Here is a 20,622-nt window from a genome sequence, read left to right as displayed (position 1 = left end):
TGTTGTGGTTTGTTGGCACAAACTCCAGCGCAGCTCTTCTCAGACGAATGTTTGTGATCCACAGTCTGCCAAAACATTGTGGTTTTAGACCAGTTACAGTGGAACAAACATCCCAGATCACAAGACATGAAAGTCCTGCAGGCTTTTAGCTCGTCTGCCAAGACAAATATCCAAGCTCAACACATTCCCCTAAAATCAACAGTGGCCTTGAAACTGTCTTGTTTTCACAGTTTGCAACAGTGCTGAATCATGATTCTGTGTGTGTGTGTGTGTGTACACAGGCCACTCCTTTCTTCATAGGACTGATGGTGCTGGAGATGGTGGTGGGCCTGCTGAAGACAGGATCCCCAGTGCTCACCATCAGTGACGGACTCACCTCTGTGTCCTGTGGAATGATCTCCAGAATCCCACTGTGAGTGTTTCAGGCCGCTCAAAGTCAAGTGACTTGTGGTGAACTTTTGTAGTGTGATGTAAGCAAACAGGAGGCGGCTGCATCAGGAGTCACACAGTTATAGCTCCATTATTTTGAAAAGCACACAATATCGATGGTAGTGACCCCCCTCCCCCTCCCCCCCCCCCCACTCCCTTCAGGCTGTTCATGAGGAGCTGTGAGCTGACTGCGTACGTGTTCGTGTGGGACCGGTACCACCTGCTGGAGCTCCCCTGGGACTCCGCCTGGACCTGGTGGCTCACCTTCGTGGGCGTGGACTTCTGCTACTACTGGGTCCACCGCATCGCTCACGGTAGCCGCACGAGACACTCACAGAGGGGGGGGGGGGCATAGGGTTGGAATGCCGATAGGTGGAAACGCTCAACATAATCATAATTAAACATACCTCACTGACGGCACACAACCGAGAGGGTAGTGAGTCCACCTAATTTCATGAAAAGAAGTTGTACAAATAATATGTAAACAAGCGTACTAGGTGAGGTATCATATACAATGTATGTTTGACAGTCTAGTTCGTGAGTATTTTTTTTGGTAGTACTTGTGCCGTATGGTTTGTGCACTGCACATGATACAGAAACAGGTGCAACCTGTGCTTTTTTTTATTGTTGTTGTGCTCCTCATACTTTGACCCCTTTGACTTTGCTCCTTCTCGGAGCACTGTGGCCGTGGACAGTTCGGATTTATGGTGTTGATTGCGGATTTGAACAGTGACCCCCTTTTTCCTGCTGGAATAGTATCAAAGTCCAGCAGAAGTCATGTCTGTAGCATATTCTCCAGCGGTCATACAAATACTTGATTTCCTACTTAAACATGGCTAATGGCCATTGTTCTAAGTGGGCTTCTGCACGTTTTTTTACGCCTTCCTTTTTAATTATAAATCATTCAGATAACGCCGACCGAAAACTACGAAGCCAGCTGATGATTGATGGTCTTGCATGTTGATTTAGTTGCCATCCCTGCAGGAAGGCGCACACGAGATAGCGCACACATCATGCTGTCCTGGACCTTGTAAAGGAAGCAATTATTTCTGAGTTACATGCAGCTGTTTTTAGAGCTGTGCAGATGTTAGAGGCCTTAGTCTCCGGGGGGGCAGTGGTCTTAACCCGGAGCCCACAGCAACGAGCTCGATATAGTCAACGCGCTAAAGCAGCAACGTCCTGCAGCATCGCCATTAAAGCAGAAATAAAAGATGTATGCCGGGTACAGTGTTTCCACAGTGGTAGCTCGACATCTTTCCTGTATTTTTGCTCAACTGATGCACGTGCCAGATGCTTGGCTGCCACACCGGAAGAGATGTATTTATCCGTGGCCTGCACCGATGTTTATTTGTGTCAGTGGCACATCAAGCTGCCCGCCGACTTGTCCGCGTGGTTTTGGCTGAAGGTCCAGAATGTGGCTCCACAGAAGCTGTGTTTGGAAAACCGTCTCTCCAAGAACTGCCCGACAGGACTTCGAGGTGACAGAGGAACATCGGCAGTTGTCCTTTAAAGTGCACTAGTGGTTCAGTTTCTCACTGCAATCTGTGGGCTTTTGCTTTTATCTTCCTTCATCTTACAGAGACATGCGACTCACATAATGTACAAGACCAAGGACATTGAACATACCTCTGTGGTGCATTGGAATGAAAAATCAATACGTGCAGCGGTGCCCCCTTCACCCAAAATAATTAAATCCAAAGTCTGTCTGAATTGGAAAGTAAGATGGATATCAACTAATCATCACTATAAATACACTAATAAAAACTCTTATTTCCTAAAATGTACCCTTTTCTTAAAACAAATTTTAAAATTCCAGTTTAGAATCTGGACACAAACCCGTTTTTACTTTTACAACCTTAGAAAGGAGTTGTGTTGGCGAAGGACCTAAACCACGATTATACACGGATCGAGAAACTGGGAAAGATCAGATTATTTAAATAAACCTTCAGTGTTCGAGCCTGAATGATCTGAGTCTAATTGAGTCTAAATGTGCTAGGAAACCAGCATAATCTGTGTGTGTGTGTGTGTGTGTTCCCGCCGTTGACGTCATCGTCTGACGGGGAAGTATCATATTTTTAAACCGCAGAATAATTGTATTACATCTAAATAAAAAGAATGATTCCACTTTCATTTCCTCTTGGACTGGCGTTGCCATCGTGGAACGTTGTGGGGTCGCTGTAACTGTCTGGAGATTTTTCCCCTCGTAACCGAAGCGAAGCGGCCCTCCTGGACCGCAGGACGGGCTCGCCGTGGCCCTCGGCGGTCGGCCGAGGTCATCCCGGTCATCGAAAAGCTTCCAGCGTGTGGGCTGGGTGTTTCCTATCACGAGGCGCTGAGGAAGGAGACGGCTGCAGGATGCGGGTAGAAAGTATCATTTCAGCAGTTTAATGAGGGTCGAATTGTCATGCAACGCTGCTTTTGGGGACTTTTTTTATTATTGCACTCGTGTCTTGGAACAATCTCGCCGTTTTCTTGCCTCAAAACGACAGGAACACCGCATCAATAATCCTATTGTGTCAGGCCAAATGAGCTATAGATCTTAATATTACGTAATAGGGGAAAGATCACAACAGAGAAATGCAAAATGGGGCAAAGGTGACACCCTCTGCTGGGGAATATGAGCCCTTATTGCCTCAGTCTAGAATGTCCTTCTCAGTTTTATGGCCCTTTATTCCCCTTCGTAGTTCCCCTCATGACTTCCACATGAATGGACAGCTCGAAGATGATTAAGTGGAAATTAGGCCGAAGGGACTTCATCCTGTGCTGATGCCGTTTTTGACTGAGGAGACATTCCCACTCGGCTTCACTCCTGCCAGACGCTGTGATCCCGGAGAAAACACCGGATTGAAAGACGAACGCTGCCTTTTTTTTCTGCAGCCTTTTGGATGAAATTCAGGAATCTGCATGAAATCATAGATTTTAGCATCTTTAATGGTGTGGCGTGGTGTCCAGGTCTGATGATGACACACACGCACACGCACGCGCGCCCCAACCCATGATCCTCTCGGAGATGGAATGCTTGTGACTGGATCCCGCTGCAGGCGTTTGTGGCGCGTGAGGTCTGCTGACAAACACCAGCCGTGGTTCAAATTTAGGCGAATGTGCCGGCTCAATCATTTGAATGACCTTTGTGCACACACTGATGAAGTGGTTGTTTTTCTGAACTCTTGATATCTATATTTGCTTAGACCCACCGGTGTAGGTCCCGGGAATCTATGCACTGCAGCTTCAGCGGGCTCCCTCTGTCACCATTATCCTTTTGTTGTTTCTGAGGAAAAGCATCTGCATGTGTTGCTCTAATCAAACGACCTTCGCGGCACATTTTTCTAAACATACCTTTCTCTTCTGAAGCCGATGACTCTCTGTATTTCAGTGGGGGGTTTTGGGTGGGTATTCCACTACCTCTCAATGTCTCTGAGCAGCTTATTGTTTGCATTTGTCGGGCGGTGTGAGAAATAAAAACAGCCGGAAGCTTCTGAATCTCCGCCTTCCTCTTCCTCCACTCAGTCTCCGCTGTACATTAGTTCCTATGTTTGTCTCGCTGATTTTCTTTCGAAGATTATGTCCCTTGACGCCTGTTTGCCTTCGAATCCTGATTGTTTCCTGCGTTGCCTGGGATCCAGTGTTCAGTGTAAAAAAAAAAACAATTTAAAATAGATGTCAGGAAGTGTGACACGTGTCCTCTGGTCTCCCCTCCCAGTGTCTCATGTATTTCATGAGGTCACATGGTGGTGGAGGTGAGATGTGTTGTTTCAGGCGACGCACGAAGCACACGCATGGACAGAAAGATATGCACCCTAACGACATCCTGCATTTCGGTCCATGCACCCCCCCCCCCATCCCCCCACACTGCCTTCCCACGCATTTGGCCCTGCAGACAGCAGCGGTTGTTAAGACAAACGGATGTGCTCCCCCGTGGACACAGACCATGTGGTGGTAAACCTGCACGGGGTCGTCGTCACGGCGATTCCTGGCCAAGTGCAGGTTGCAGGATGAGGGAGAGAGAGAGAGAGGGAGAGAGAGAGAGAGAGAGAGAGGTCCCGTCGCGTATGAGCAGCTGTTAAAGTGAGTGTGGAAAAGAGGAGCGTGACATGCGGGTTGAGAGGGTCGCTCCGTCCGGCTGACTGCTGCCCTCGCGTTGCTCCCCTCGTCGCACGGAGACACTTCCCGCTGTCAGCGTCCAGGGTTTAGGAGGAAGAAGTGTGGACATGAATGATGAATACGAGTTGTTATTAGGGGATGGGGGGGAAAATGTTTCCCCCCCATCTTAGATAAATAAGGAGATTCTTATTTATCTAAGATTCTGATAAGAATAAATAAAAGTATTTAGTATTAATTTAATTACACATAAAATGCCCACTTTAAAGGGAAAGGCATATTAAAAAGCCTGTTGTATTTCACTTCATTTCTTCTGTTTTTTAATTTAACCAGCATTTTTAAATCTTCCATAAACCCTAAGTTGTTATTGCATATAATACAAAATACATCTTTTTGTGTTTGCAACAGAGAAAATGATTTATGTCCACTAGTCCAGAAGAATTGAATACATTCAAATAGAATGTTGCGTATGTTAAGATCTGCTTCAGTCATCCACCCGGTTCGAGGGTGCTGAAAGTGTGTGTGTGTGTGTGTGTGTGTGTGTGTGTGAGCTGCGTAGACAACATGAAGCACGGCGCTCGCTCCCTCCCCCCAAATTTCGAGAGCCCTCCAATACAAACACACCAGCTAACACAGGCCATTACCCGGCTGATTGACAGGTCGGCCCACCACTCAGAAGGGGCGGCGTCTCTCGCTGCCAGGGGTTTGTCGCCGAGGGTGACGGACCGCCAGCCGAGTGGTGAAAAAAGCTTTTTTCTTTCATACGGTTTTGTCAAATTGAGCAAATTTGGCCCTCGTCCTCCGCTTGTTATTTTTCTTTTTTGAATACTCATACTTTCCTTTTCATGGCGGCGTCGTCCAGGAGCAGATTGAGCGTTAATGGGCACTTACTCCAGGCCTCTGGTGCGGCTGCGTCGGTTGCAGCGCAGCAGGACTTTGCTTCCTCGCGTTTATATACGACTCTGGTTATATAAGCACCACTCCCGACAGTGTCGAGGAGGACGTAAACAGAGCGTGTTGGAGCCTAACTGGCTCCCGTAACGTGACTGATGATGATTTATAGGCCTTGATTATGTGTCATGATATAATTCAACAGTGAGCACTGAGAATGGTGGAAATACATCAACATGCCGTCAGACCTCCTCTCTCGCAGCCAGCGGTGAATACCGGAACAATGAGGCTCGTTTTGGCTGCACCATGTAAACAAAAATATATAACGTCATAAAACGGGATATATGAGAGTTTATTGTAAGGTTTATACTATAGCCGCTCATCATTAAGGACATTATTACTTTCTTTTGTACTATTTGTTGCCATCGGAACAATTTAAACTCTGAAATCTTTAATCGTAAATATTTCATTGCGACTGAACACGCATCACCCGTCACTGCTCTCCATAGAATTCAATTTGAACCGCAGTCATATTTTCTCAACTTAGCGAGTTCGGGCCCAGCGACGATTTGGACTGACTCAAGTATTTCATCACATTTGTCAGATCGCTGGATGCTGAGACGACGTATAAGCCAGGCTGAGCTGCCGAGGGTTTATTGAACCCCGTGGGGACTGATTAACGACTGGGAGGTTGGCGGTTCAAGCCCCAGACCCCAACAAGTGCCATCGAGCAAGATGCTGAGCCCAGATTGCACCTTGGCCTTCATACAACAGCCCTACTGAGATCTGTAGGATTTCATACAGTAAATGTTTTTAATAATACAGCACAATTTTAGAATCACTGATGTAAGGACAATTGTAATTGTTTTACTACAAACGTGTCTTTTCATTTCATTGGTTAATATTCAACTCCCCCTTAAAACGTTAAACGGTTGCTCCACCTTCACATTTTGTTCCTCACGGACAGCAGTAATGATTCACACAGCCACAACGTTAACTCGAGGTAAACATCGAGTTAACGTTCCAGGGATTTGGATGAAAGACCCCTTCGGTAATGTATGAGCACGGCCTCATGTGACGCGTCCAAGCTGTCCTTCACCTGACTAGCGCGCACTCATGCTTGCTGTTCCCGGGATGGCGTGAGTCGGGGGCTCGCCGGAGGCCAGATGGAAGCGGCGTCCTCAGCGTTCTCTCTGCTCTTGCTGGGAACGCGGGCTCAGTGGCATTGGTTCTCACCATTAACGGGGCTTCCCTCCTGACCGGGCGCTGCCAAACTATGCGGCGTCCCGCCGAGTCCAGAGACCAGTACATGGGCTTGCAGTGAAGCCTAGCGGTTCCTACTTCCCATTAATGACAAGAAGCATCAATCTCAGCCGCCCGTAGTCCTGGAACCTGCCAAGCACGGTTCCTGTGAGAAGGGGGGAAAAAAGCAAAAAAAGAGACTCCGGCTGCTGGAATTAAACAAAGGGCAGATTATCCTCTCAATATGTCTCTTAGCAGCACAGTTCATCTCTGAATCCCCCACAGTGCACAGCGGAAGAAACTTCATAATTCTAGTGCCTGACTCCCTCAGACTTCTTTTCATTTTTTTTTTAATTCTTACCCCTCTCCTCTCGGACTCATAAGTTGTGTGCAAACTGTCTGTCAGTTGCCTTGAGAGGGAAAATAAAGTTTGAAATAAACTCCAACCCTGTTCCTTCCATTCATACTCAAACCCAAATACATTGTTTCCCACTGTGGGACGCTTCCAAAAACATTCCCCCGTGACATTTATCCTCTCACGCCTGCTAAAACGCAGCAATAACCCTGTTATATATCGGAGGTGTGGAGCATTGCTCGGGCGCGGTACTTTGCTCTGGGAGCACCTCATTCCCCCCCCCCCCAGAAAACGCGTGAGGAAGTCCACCTCGGTCTCACTGATTGGAGAGGTGTCGGGAAAGGTCCTCTGCACACCTTCCGGCGCCCAGCGGCGTGTTTGTTCAGGTGCGGCGGCCCATCGGGACGCTCGACTCAATGCAGTCGGCAAGCTTATTAAACAGCGATAGAGGAGTTTGAGGTGCCGATTTTGAGAGATACTGCCAAAACAGAATGGCGTGTTCCCACGTTAAGCAAGTCGACACTTAGGTTCCCACATCCTCGGTGTGTGAACCGATCGATGATCATCCCATCATGTTGCAAGAGAGACGTGTTTGCATACAAAGAACAACACCTTGGTAAAAAAACAAATTGCATTATGCAAAGGTGCTGGTTACAGATCCAGACGGACCTGCAAATAGCTCTAATTTATTAAGTGTATTATGACTGGTTTAAGGCTCAAACCTCAATGTTTTAGAGCATAAACGTTGTCATTTTGAAGCAGAAGCAGCTAATCTTCTTTGTCTTTACTATACAGCCATGACAAGTTGTATTTATCATCTTCATCAAAGAGCAATAGAATGGATTCCCAAAATGTGTAACTACTCCTTTTTAAATTAAAACCTTTTTAGAGAAAAAAAATACTATAAATGCCAGAAATAAGCTTGTGATACGCACACATCCATGCATGCCATGTGTAATAATAAAAGTTGAATTGCTTGATAATTGATCCCTTAATCACAAATCCCCTTACACATCATGGACGTTCATAAAACTTAAACTTCATTTCAGACCGTTGGCTGCTCTTTTTATTTTCACGAATGCATTACTATACATCGTCGATATGGAACTCTGTGGTTCTGCGATATTTGAAGGTTACTGTTCTCTCTTGTACGGCTGCAGAGGCCTGAGTGGCCGTGAGGTGCCAAAAATGCACAGACTAGACAGGGTGGTCCGGAAACGGCCCGGAGATCCTGTGAAACTTAACAAGCATGTTCCCTTTGGATGTTAAAATGAAGTGTAACACAGATATTAATGTAGCAAGTATCACAACACAGCAGAGGAATGTAAACTGGAGCACTGGGACATCAGACTGGACGCTGACCAGCTGCTGCCGAATCCCCCCCCCCCCCCTCTCCTCTTCCTCCAATCCTTCTGGGGACGAAGGTGTCCAGTTTCTCATGTGCTGGGGTTGATTGTTGAGATAAATCACTTGTGCTGATCTAAAAAGTAGCTGAACTTTTCTGAAGCCGCGTTTCATCTAGGAATTCTTGTATCGTTTTTTTGTCCTGAATCTTTTGTGTGCGTGTCATTCTTCTCCAGAGGTGTCCATCGTCTGGGCTGCTCACCAGGTTCACCACAGCTCAGAGTACTTCAACCTCACCACAGCCCTCAGACAGTCCCTCACCCAGCAGTTCACATCCTGGGTGAGTATTGTCCCCGTTTCATCTACGAACAATGTTTCAGTGGCGCTGGGTTAGCTAGTGTTATCGAGTACGGACACACGCTTCCCAAGTTCGCTGGGAAATAAATAGTTCCTACTTGAATCTGTGGGTTATCCGTGCTTCTCAAAAGTAATTTCCCACATTGCAGACATCTTCACATCAGTGACATTTGTGATGGACTGTGTGAAAATCTACCTCATTACCTTGTGTTGGGCCTTCTGTCGGCATGCAGGAGTAGTTCTCTAAGTGTTTTAGACGTGCTAATGACAGCGTTACTACCGTTATCACAGGAATCAGGAAGCATTTATTGCCATAGTATGTCAGGCATACAAGGAATTTGACTTGGCGGTCTCTGCGTAACAGTACGACAATGGACGACAAGACAACGGTGCAAGAGGAATAAAATAAAATATAATGCTATGGGTTAGTAATATAGTGTTCAGATTTACAGGACCATCTTTGTATTATGCAACATGTTGATAAAAGACACCTTCTGTGCCTCCTCAGATTTTCTACATGCCTTTGGCTCTGATTGCACCTCCCACCGTCTTCGCCGTCCACATACAGTTAAACCTCCTGTATCAGTTCTGGATCCACACTGAGGTAAACATTTCACTCACAGGTTACTTATTCTGTCATTAATTGACTCTTTATCCTAAAGAAGATAACAAGAGATGATGTTTGACTGTATTTAGATTTTGGACTGTTGGATTCTGCAGTTAAACAACAACTACCATCATGCATCAGCAGACACGCGTCCTCGTTCATGTCTTTGCTCCAAATGCTGACTCTTCACCTGTCGGACGAGGAAAGGAAACCTTTGGGTGGAAAAGCTAAATAGTTAAAAATTCACACACGAGGAAAACATTTATGTACAATTTTTATTTTTTTTAATGCAACCCATTGCTTGTTAGAATTGTTATAATATGTAAATATATAAAATCCATCAACATGCAGCACTTGTGGCTGTGTATGAATCTCCTATTAACGTCGTCGTTGCTGTGCAAAGTTAAAAGAAAAAAGTGACGGAAGAAAAGTCTTTAAAAGTTTCTTTCTCGCCGCGCCAAAACGAATCCGCCTGCTAAGTCGAGCCTTTGTGCGACTCGGAGTTGCAGTGGAACCTGTATTCAATAAAAAATAATGAGATTGCATGAAATATTCCAAACAGAAGCATGACCGCTCTTTCTCAGACTTTTAAAGTGACCGGGAGTATCACTTTTACAATCCCCACAATCTTGAGAGGGGATGAATGGATTTGGAACGCCTTCCATCTTTTAGTGCACTATTAGTGAAAACAGTCTTAATAGTCACAATTTTCTGAAGGGATGTAATTTATGCCTCCTTTATGGCCTTTCTTTTCTTTTTTTTTTGATGTCATGTAATTTATTGGCACGCTGTTCGCCGCTCAGCTCAATCCTCAGATGCTGGAGCTGAAGTGGTGGAGACCCTTTTCAGTCGGGATAAAACTCTCACGCTCGGCCGCCAGCCGCTGCATAAATGAAATCAATCCCAGAGGAACTCTGTCCGGCCGCGCGAGTTCTTCCAGACCGAGAGGTTCCGTTCAGTTCGATCAAACATCTAAATAATCTGAGCGTTGCAGCCTGGAGAGAAACGTGAGCTGTGGGAAATGCGCTGTTTTTGACCTCGGTAGCCTTTAATGACTCAGCGGTGCATCCGTTTGGTTTCCAAGAGGAGAAAGTGATTCACGTTTGATAGCTTTATGCACAAAATGTCTACCAGCAAGGATCACACCTTTTCTTTTTATCCTACTAGTCCGTAAGTAGGACTATGATCAGCAAAACACCTTTTTAACTGAAATAATATTACCCCAAAACAAGAGTCCTGGACTCCATGTTAAATTATCCATGGTAATCTCAGAAAGTCAGTCCGACTAATAGGATATAAGGATTAGTCGATCAACAGGTAATTTGTTTCTATTTTCAGACTGCGTCTCTGGTCAAAACTAACCAGAGCTGTTTGAAGATGTCATCTTGAACTCTAAGGCGTTACGGTGGTCAGTTTAAGGCATGACGGCGCCGTGGCTCCAGGGAGGCCAATGTAATATCCGAGTAGTTTTACCATCAGATTCAATTCCACATTCATGCTCCCCTGGGGATGTACCTTGTCTTAATGTGGTGCACATCCTTTCAGCCTTCACCAACCACCAGGAATAAATGAAATAACTCACACAGTGTATATCTCATGATTTAAAAAGTATGTCATGATGAAATCTACTGACCCCATTCTCCATATATGTAATGTTCTCTATGCGGTTGTTCTAATTCAGCTGATCAGAGACCTCGGACCCCTGGAGTGGGTCTTCAACACCCCAAAACACCACCGAGTTCATCACGGTGAGTTCAACTTTGTTTCATCAAGGAGCGGGACAACCTATTATTCATTTTTAATATTTTCTTGTGTGTGATGGCACTCGACACCAAAAGAAAGCGCCATTAAACGTGCGATAAAAGCTTGAATGGTGATTTTTGTCTTGTCTGTTGTATACTCACAAAATCTTTCCCCAACAGGGAGAAATGAATACTGCATTGATAAGAATTACGGAGGAATACTGATCATATGGGACAGAATATTTGGTAAGAAAAAGCCTTCAGACATTCATCGGTGAGTTTGGATCAACGAGTCTGATGAATTTACACGTATATTTTGTGCAATATATAATATTTTCTGCATGTTTCAGGATCGACACCAAGTACGAACGATCAAAGCCGAGGAATGTTCAAAACAATATCAATGTTTTTTAGATTAAAGTCACAACACAAATCTCGAACATTCTCTGGGACATTTAAAAGTAATACTTTTTTAAACCCCCAAATTATCTTCTTCTTTTGGTCAAGGAACCACATCAAGGTTGGATCCCGCAAAAGCCAGCAAGCCGCTTTTATTAGCGTTCAGTATCAATACGAACTCATTTTAGCGGCTTGTGATGTAAAATGGCTCCTCAATTGATCTGTTTCACTTCCTCCCGTACCTTTGAAATGACACTGATGTCTCCCCTCTCATTACTCCGTAGTGAAAGGTTGAGGTATGACCCGTTATAACAACAAAATGAAAGGAAACCATATCTATAAACGTCAGGGTTGCCTTCTAACTCAAGTCAGCACCCTTGCACAAAACGTCAGAGAGGGGCAACTGATTAAAAGTTGAGGTTTACATTACCCAGAAATCCCTGGGGCCGTTTTATTTCTCTTGCTTTGGCTCCAGACAGTTTTAAGAGGTTGATCCCAGAAGCTGTGATCCTGCTGTAGTCATCACACCAACGGCTGAGCTGATGTGGGATTAGCTCGGGAGCCGGATATTTCCCTGAGGATTTGGTGGAGGCCAAAACAGAGCAAAATGTTGTGGACATTTACCAGGTGGCATAGAGCAGAGCGATAATGTTGCCGACGGTCCTCTGAATGTGTAAATGGGTTGTGTTACGTTGCATTTATGTAAATTCTGTAAATAAAAAACTACTTCTCAGGTACCTTTGCTGAAGAGGCTGACAAAGTGGTGTTCGGCCTGGTGTTCCCCATCAACACTTTCGAAATCCTCTACGTTCAGGTCGGTCCCATGTTTTCATCAATGGTTTTGGCCACCGTTGAGCCTCTCGTCCATCCCAACACTAGTTAGTTGAGGAGAGGGACGATGAGCTCAAGTTTCCCTAATTTTCTGGCTGTTTTTGATGATTTTTTTTTAAAAAAAATTCAATGACCGCAAAAACCTTTCTACTCTGGTTGAGTTGCCACAGCTGTGTCTTCATTAACGTTGCCCAAATGTGTGCGAGCATCTAAACGCATGTTGTTTCTTCTCTTTTAGTTACACTACTATTTGTATTTGTGGAGACGGTCCAACACGTTCAAGACTATCGGCGACAAGCTGTCGACTTTCTTCAAAGGTCCCAGTTGGAGTCCTGGTAAACTTCGGCTAGGCGACCACGTCGACAATCCGGAGGTTGGTAACCAAAAGGAAATCCCCTCGTTTACATCATTCCCGCAGGAGGTATAATTTCACAACGATGCCCATAGGCTTCGTTACCCACCGGTTCGACACAAAACGCAGGCTTAAATGACCCGAGAGCGTTCCTCGTTTAAGGATTCACATATTCGACGAGTTTTACAAGGAACTGCCACATCCAATAAAAGCTACAAAGCCTTTGTAGAGGGAACACAATAAGTTCAATTTTCGCCGTCTCTTAAAAGGCAGTCTGCAGGATTTTAACCGCATGCAGTCAAGTGTGAATGTGTGTGTGTGTGTGTGTGTGTGTGTGTGGAAAGAAATACAGGCTCCAGTTGAATGCGCCGGCGGTTAGCTTTGAAATAACGCTTATGGTGTCACGTATATATTTCCCTCCATGCTTTACACTTTTCAAAAAAAGAGAAAAGAAACTCCCCTTTGCCTTTACAATTAAATTGGCCCCTTTAAACCCAGCGGGGTGATTCTGAACACGGACAGAGCTGGAATTGAACCGGAATACCTTGAAAGGCTTCGCGCAGACGGCTGCTCGGTGATATCTGCCGATGAGGGAATGAAAGGAGGGGTGAGGGAGGAGAGACGTTGGAAACGTGTTTTAGCTCTTTGAGAATAAGCAGAGCACCGGGCTGGAATACCTACAGGACTGCGGGGGGAACCCACATGTGGCGGTTTGGTTCCTCGGGATCCTGGGAAACCCCCCCGAATTAGATCTGCGATTGGACAGTTTTATTTTTACTTTATTCCTAAAAAGGAGGCCGTTTGAGCCCAAGGCCCTCAGGCGTAGTTGCTTTGTTAAGAAGCCGGGAAAAACACAGGTCGAATGAGTCAGGGAATTGTGTGTGTTTGGGGGGGAAACTGCTTCACCCAATAAATCCTGGATGACTTTAGAGGTAAAACACAACAAACTTATTTTCACCCTTTTGTGAAATTCGACCTGTAACGACAAAAGGCCTTTTAGCCACAAAGAAACTAAATACATACGAGGTAGAAACTGACACAGGTCATCTGAGAAGTTTGACTTTTATGAGTTTATTTGTGTCATTTTCCTTTTTTAGGGCCCACAAATTCTTTTGATTTGGCCATTTCCTGTACTTCCTTAATCCAACTCCTACACTGTCTATTTTTCTTCTAGTTATAATCCTCCTAATTATAGTTTTTGGAGGATTTTTTTTTGATGTTCTTTTCCCACAATAGCCATTCAAATGTGTTTTAATTTTGTAGTTGCCTCTCTTTTAAATGACCAAATGTGTGTGGCCAAGCACAAGAGCTTCACTGGACGGCATGCAAACATTGAGCTGGATCTGCTAATAGAAACATTTGTTGCTTTTCTGTTTCTTTGGTTCTGGTGTCATTTCAAGGTAATCATTGTCCCTGGCGGTGATTGGCACGAGGCATCATATGGGGTCCTTGGAAACGAACAGATGATTTTAGAAATGAATAAATCAAAAAGTAAACAAATGGGATTACACATTGGTGAGAGGCTCCGGCCAGTCAGTCGGTTGTAAGACCTGAAAGTGTGTCAAATGTACTTAACATGCCGCCAGTTGAAATATATACAGCTTTATATACGAATGCTTTTTATTGGTCCTCCGAGCCGTAGTGAAATAAAACTGACCAAACATTCTATTTGATATGTATTTCAAAAAGGTTGTTAATGAGGAGCGTGGGTACCCGTGTTGCTCTGCTCAGAACGCTACGACCGCACTGTAAAACTCCTGAACCCGTTACCGTGAGCAGGAAGCTGAACTTGAGGAATCCCGTTATATAAGCACAGGCATGGTGTGAGAATCTGTCCAGAAAATTACAACAGAAATATGAGTGTTTGGGGAATTAAACATGTTTTATTTTCCATGTGCAGGTTACCGGACAGGAAGTGGCTCATGATCCCAGCTGGCCGCTGCCTTTACAACTGTATGTGGTCATACATTTCCTGCTGGCGCTGGGGACTTACCATGATCTGTTTGAAAACAAAATGGTGCGTATATGTGTCGCAGATGTGCAAACTGCAAACGCCTGCAGAGGAATTGTGGTTTTAAATTGGATCAGAAGGTTATCTGCCTCGTTCGAAAGCGCGCTGACGGCCCTCCTGAAGCATTTAACGCTCGAAGCCGGTGACCTGCTGGTCGCTCGCCGGCTACCGTCAGGTTTAGGCTACCGTAATCCCTCATATAAAGTATGACGAGGTGGTCCGGGACTCTTTAATTTAAGGCTGAGCGCTGAGTGTTTGTTTGCCAACATTATTTCACCCAATTATGCAGTTTGTTGTGGCTGCTCCACGGTCGAGCAGCGTCCTCTACTTAGCCGGCAGGAAAAGAGCAGCTCCGTCTAACATCATGACAGAATGACTGATCGGCGTTCCCCTCTAGAACAACCTTTGTCTATTATTTTCCACTCGACGAGCCAAGAGACCCCCTTCCTCCTCCTGTCGGCAGTTATCTTTGGAAGCCTCTTATCCCCTGGCATAGTTTTGGTTAGCCAAAAAGTGCTGTCACGCCCAGCGCCTTCAGACTCCCAAATAAAATGTATTTCTTCTGATAGCTGCCGGCGTGCTGCTTCCCCCCCATCACACACACACACACACACCTCTCCATCCGGGGTCGAGGGTTCCCCTCCCTTTCGGCGAATGAAACACCAGCTGGTGGTCCGGCAGTGAACACAAACGTCTTAATTGTCGAGTGGACCATTTCCCAACCCAAATAGCCTTCAGGATGCAGCAATCAGGACTCGGACGGGGAAAATAACAAAGTGAGCGCCGCGGCCCGACGATAAATCATGTCACTGTTATGTATTTATACCCACATGTTCGCCAGGCGCTTATTTCGCACGACAATTGATGATACGTCGCCCTCGAATTCGTGGGCTCTGCGTTAATTGTAAGCCACGAAAAACATGGAATGAAGCTACTCTTTAATTACGCCATCAGCGTAGTCGTGTGCGTTTTATTGCAGGTTCACAGTGATTATTGGAGGCCGAGAGTAGAAGCGACCAAGTCTAATCACAGAACGACTCTCCTCTAGCAACTTTACGATATTTGGACTTTAGTACTTGCTATGCTAGGTTATCATTTAAAGCTACAGCATGAACTTTGAACTAAATGATGTGCAATCGGGGTTAATTATGTGCAATTCCGATTTCTAGCGTCAGCAACATGCAGTTATCAACACTAGTGGGTCTCTTGTTTACCGTGATGGAGAAACACTTTGTACTCTGCTACTTCTATATCACTGCACATTGAAAGGAAATGTGCTCTACTGTGCTTTACTCCACTACATTCATTTAATAACCAAAGTTACTCCGCATCAATAGATCATTTATGATGGATTATTCTAGGTTAAGATAAAACATTGACGTGAACCGTAGACATGTATTAAGGATATTATATTTCTATTTGTTGTTTACGTCATTTTTAATCAATTACATCTTTATTCCCAGTAAATTAGCAATAGTAACATTTCCCTCCGGGTGTATTCCCTGAGCTCTCATGAATGTCATCAGAATAACGGCTGCAATAATGAGTTAATGTGCTTCGTCTCCGGGGACAACAGAATAACACAAACACTCGCTGCCACCAGATGTTCCCTTTCGTTTCTGTCCTCTGCTGTTGTTTCTGCAGTTTGCACTCGATCCCATAAAGAATTAACACGATGAGAGACGTGTGAAACATTTCTTGTTACACACACAAAAAAAAAAAAAAGATTTCTTTTCAAATTTGACTCCACCTGAAAACTGTTGCGAATCCTTATCCGAGTGCGTCTGGGTTATTGAACGAAGATAAGTCGACACAACCTTCCGATCCCAAAATAACTCTCCACTCTTTGTGCCTCTCGCTAAAAATAACCGTGTCTGTAGCCTGTGAACCCTCACGCGGTAATCACTCTGCTTTAATACACTGTGACAGTCCTGGTTCTACACTCTGATAGATGGGTGGAGGCCAGAAATATGCCCCCCTGCACCCCCTGCCCCCCTCCCTCTGCCTTTTGATTCATGGAGAAAAGAAAAAATCACCCCTCAATGAGATAATACGGATAATACGGTTCTTATGGATTACGATTCCTGAATAAACACGAGGACGTATCGCATCCTTTTGATGGGCGGATTTTTATCTTGACTCTCTCTGCCCTTCGGGGTCGTTTGGGAGCAGTCGGCTTTCGAGCTTCGCATTGAGTGTCAGAGAAATACAAACCCGAGCTGACGGCCCGCGCCGTCTCTCGGGAGACGCGGCGCTTCCAGCTGCCGCCCTCAGCCAAGGCCGCAGGTTAGAGAACACAAATTACAGCGTGCACGGCGTCCTGTACCGCTGCGTTTTTGTTTTTTTCCGCCGTGCTTCCCAGATAGTTTGGAAAAGGTCAGTGTGAGTCTGCATCGGGTTTCTGCTGGGATGTTGGTTGTTTTGGCTCCATTCAAGGGGGGGGGCTGCTATCGGGATTCAAACCGAAGCCTCCTCCACCGCGGTCAAGTCCCATCGGGGATGATCGGAGCGTCCCTGCAAACTATGCACGTCTGTGTGGAGCAAGGGGCGGATTCGCTGCTGCAGGATGCTGTGTGTGTGCCAGCGCACTTACGCCGAAGGCCGGACACGTTTAGGTTGGCACTGACCAGTAAACAGCCCCGGCCGGCGCGCGGTTTACGACCGCTCTCCCAGTGAGGGCTCCTGCGATCGTAACTGAACTGTGATATTAATTTAAGGTTTACATTCTAATGTCTTTTTTTTTCAGCTTCTCAACCACAGCGCTCATGGCAAGCATGCATATATGTCTTCCTATAGATGCTGTCCCAGTTAACCGTCCTGGGGATGACCTGCTACGTTCTGCTCACTCTCACTTCCCTGGGCCTCATCATGGATCAGAGGTACAGTTCTGATATTTGTTTGTAATGGCAGACTGGGAAGCAAGAGAGAAGGATCCAGTTATGCATGACACTGGTTCCAAATCTTGGTTTCTTTCAGATTTTAAATGGGAGAAAAATCTTTGCAAAACAACAAGAAAATTGTCAAAACTTGTTTCAGGGAGGAGGGGGGGGGGGGGTATTAAAAACATGCCCTGATGTATATGTTTAAAATAAAGCTTTGGACTGCTGCAAACTGAAACAGGAATACATTTTAGCCATGCAATGAAAATTAAGGTATCCAGCTGAAACGTCGTATTGTGTCTTCGTGTTCAGGCCAACGGCGGCTTTCTTGGAGATGCTGCGCTGCGTCGTCATGGTGACAATGCAGGGGTACGGCTGCGCAAAGCCCCTGCTGTCTTCACTGGCCGGCCCCACGGAGGTAAGACGACCTGCAGCGCGATTTCAAAGTAACAATGGTGACGGGTGGTGATGGTGTGGGTTACAAGACCGTGGTGAATATTGTGGATGGAAACAAAAGAGCCGCGGGTTGAGGCGACAAAACGGTTTCTCGACTGTCTCCGACAGATGTACAGGACAGAAAAATGTATCTACATGGTGACATCATCATAACAAATTCTCATATGAAAACTGTCAGAAACAGACGGCGTCATGTTTGTGTCTGTGTGTGAAATGTGTGTGAACCGGGTGCTAAGTCCAGCCTGTGATCTGTGAGTCCAGATGCGTCGCCCAATTGACCATAAAATTGGCGTGCCTTTCTGGCTCTGGCAGCCCGACTGTAAATGGCGGCTGACCTCTCATTACTTACTCTCCCTCCCAACAACGGCCTCCTTTTTTTCATTTTCTTTTTAAACTTTTTTTTTTGTGCCCGCCCTCGCTTGCTCGCCATCCCAGCCAGTGCGAACGAGAGGGCGCTTCTGGAACCAATTAGTGTCGTCTGCCGCTAACTAGAGCCGGCCGATGGGATTTTGTACTTGAGCGCCCGAATCGCTGCTTTTTAAAAAATTTTTATTGTCCTCCGAACTCCACATCTGTGCTCAGGTGTTTGAAACACGACTCACCTTTTCTCTTTCTCCTCACACGGACGGAGTAAACGGAGTTAATCCCCCCGACACAGTAACTTATATGCGAAGCATTTGGCCTCATTTCGAGTCGCAGTACATCAGTTGGAGCTGAAAAGGTCTCGCTCGCAGGTGGGCCGCCGTTGAAAACTCACACAGTTTACTCAAATTGGTTCCTGACATATTTGGGCAGTTTGTTCAGAACTACAGAAAAAAAGGGGCTGAAAAAAGTGAAATCACCCCCCCCACCATTTTTAAGGTACTTTAATGATATATGAGTCTGACGCGTGAGGTGAATGGCCACCTCTTTGTTGCAGCAGGGGGAGGGAGGGAGGCAGGGAGGGAGGGAGGCAGGGAGGGAGGGTGTTTTGAAGTTGGGCCAATCAATTAACAGTCACTTGAATAGAAAGGAAGGGAAATTCACATTTAATTGTATTCAGGCTCATGCGACTGTACAGTTGGGAAAGGGGTGGCCGGGGGCGGGCGGGCGGACGGCCGGGGGGGGGGATTACTAAAAAAAGAAAATAAAAATGAGTTGGTTTGTGGTCCTTCAAACCCAGCGGTGTGATATACTGCACCCTTAAAGCTCCCAGTGGTATTTATAGTGGCTCTGGAGATTTCCCTTGTAAAGCTACAGGCTTGACCTGTAAACCAGGGCTGCCTCTCTCTCTCCCAGACCCCCCCCCGCCCCCCCTCCACCCCTACGTCTGTGCAGAAGAAGGCGAGACGTAGCTGGTAACCGTGTGTTTGTGTGAGAGCATCTTTGGTCTGTAATCAATCATCGTTTCAACTCTAGACAATTAATAATCCATAGTATCAGGACTTTATAAGCCCACATTGACTTTAACCTTTTATATGTTGGGTCTGGAAAGTAATAGGATCTGATTGCATTATAATGTCTTGCGTGTTTGGGCTGTAATGACGCAACACGTGGTTGGGATACTGTGTGGGCCGCTGGTTAGCCCCAAGCAGAAGGACTTAGACGCTGTATATCCCAAAGTAATGAAGACGGCTCTTCTCCACACACGGCCACGAGCTGCCGGTGAAGTCACAGTAATGTAAGAAGAGAGCTAATAAAAATACACCTGTCTGTGGCAGAGAGCGAGAGATCTTAGGGTGTATAAACTCTTTTCACTTTCTTAGTTTTAATACACGGAGAGAAAATGTAATTTCTATTATTTTGTCTCTTGAAAATAAAAATAAAAGGCCTGAGGACATTCTTTGTTTTGCTCCTACTCTAGAATGTCTCCGACATTTGTCTCACGCAAGTTTGACACTTGAGAAGCAAATCTAAACCTGCGTAATTATGTACGGTTCAAAGTACACTTATTTTAAACTCAACTGTTTTCACACCTTATTAGATTTTCCGTCGATTCATCTCTGCGCTGATGGTGATTTCCAAGCTGAAAAGATCCCTTTCGGGGGGGGACGCTTCACGGCCAAAAGAGGTCATAACAATATTATGAAGTTCATGTCCAATGCCGCGGCTCAACGTCGCTCTATCTGCGACACATCGCCTGATTTGTCTGCCCGAAATCACCCGTTTTCGCAGCCCTGAGCCGGCAGATAAGACGGCGCGGGGTGAAAGGTCGGCGTTATCAGAGAGCGTTGTTTCACCCACTAAGTCTCAGGTGCAACGGGTCAGCGACTTCTTTTCTTTTTTCTTTTCTTTCTTTTCTTTTTTTGAAGCAGGAATGTGTGGTAGCGAGAAGCAGCCCTGAGGTTAGCTGGATTGTTCGGAGCGATGGAAACTCTTGTGAGCATGACATCATCTGAGAGCTCGCGGGAATGGAAAAATAAGAGGAAATCTCCTCCCAGGGAGCAAACGCAGGGATTTGGAGAAAGAAAAGAAAAAAAAGAGCAAATGCTGGGTCGGGCTGCTCCGTTAGGAGTAAACAGCGGGGTGGTCGACAGTACACAGTGTGAAATATTATCACTCAATGTGCAGGGGATCGTGCCCGTCAAAGAGTAACCGCTTGGTTTATGTTGTCAAACCACTTGCCAGGTAAAGCTTTGGAAATCTAAGC

General features: G+C 45.7%; 1 protein-coding gene across 1 annotated transcript in view; it reads left to right on the top strand.

The window, feature by feature from the left end:
- The window catches only part of agmo (alkylglycerol monooxygenase), a 31,266-nt gene that overhangs the window by 3,352 nt on the left and 7,292 nt on the right, over positions 1–20,622 (top strand). Inside the window, exons 2-12 of the mRNA XM_040166036.2 lie at positions 282–412; positions 592–743; positions 8,596–8,699; positions 9,225–9,320; positions 11,005–11,071; positions 11,246–11,311; positions 12,199–12,278; positions 12,534–12,668; positions 14,548–14,664; positions 17,455–17,537; positions 17,850–17,955. Of these exons, the coding sequence (XP_040021970.2) occupies positions 282–412; positions 592–743; positions 8,596–8,699; positions 9,225–9,320; positions 11,005–11,071; positions 11,246–11,311; positions 12,199–12,278; positions 12,534–12,668; positions 14,548–14,664; positions 17,455–17,537; positions 17,850–17,955 (1,137 nt within the window). The remainder of the gene's footprint in view (positions 1–281; positions 413–591; positions 744–8,595; positions 8,700–9,224; positions 9,321–11,004; positions 11,072–11,245; positions 11,312–12,198; positions 12,279–12,533; positions 12,669–14,547; positions 14,665–17,454; positions 17,538–17,849; positions 17,956–20,622) is intronic.

Source organism: Gasterosteus aculeatus, chromosome 20 (assembly GCF_964276395.1).
Source record: "Gasterosteus aculeatus chromosome 20, fGasAcu3.hap1.1, whole genome shotgun sequence".
In the NCBI taxonomy this organism is placed as follows: Eukaryota; Metazoa; Chordata; class Actinopteri; order Perciformes; family Gasterosteidae; genus Gasterosteus; species Gasterosteus aculeatus.
This window is presented reverse-complemented; position numbering and strand designations above follow the sequence as displayed.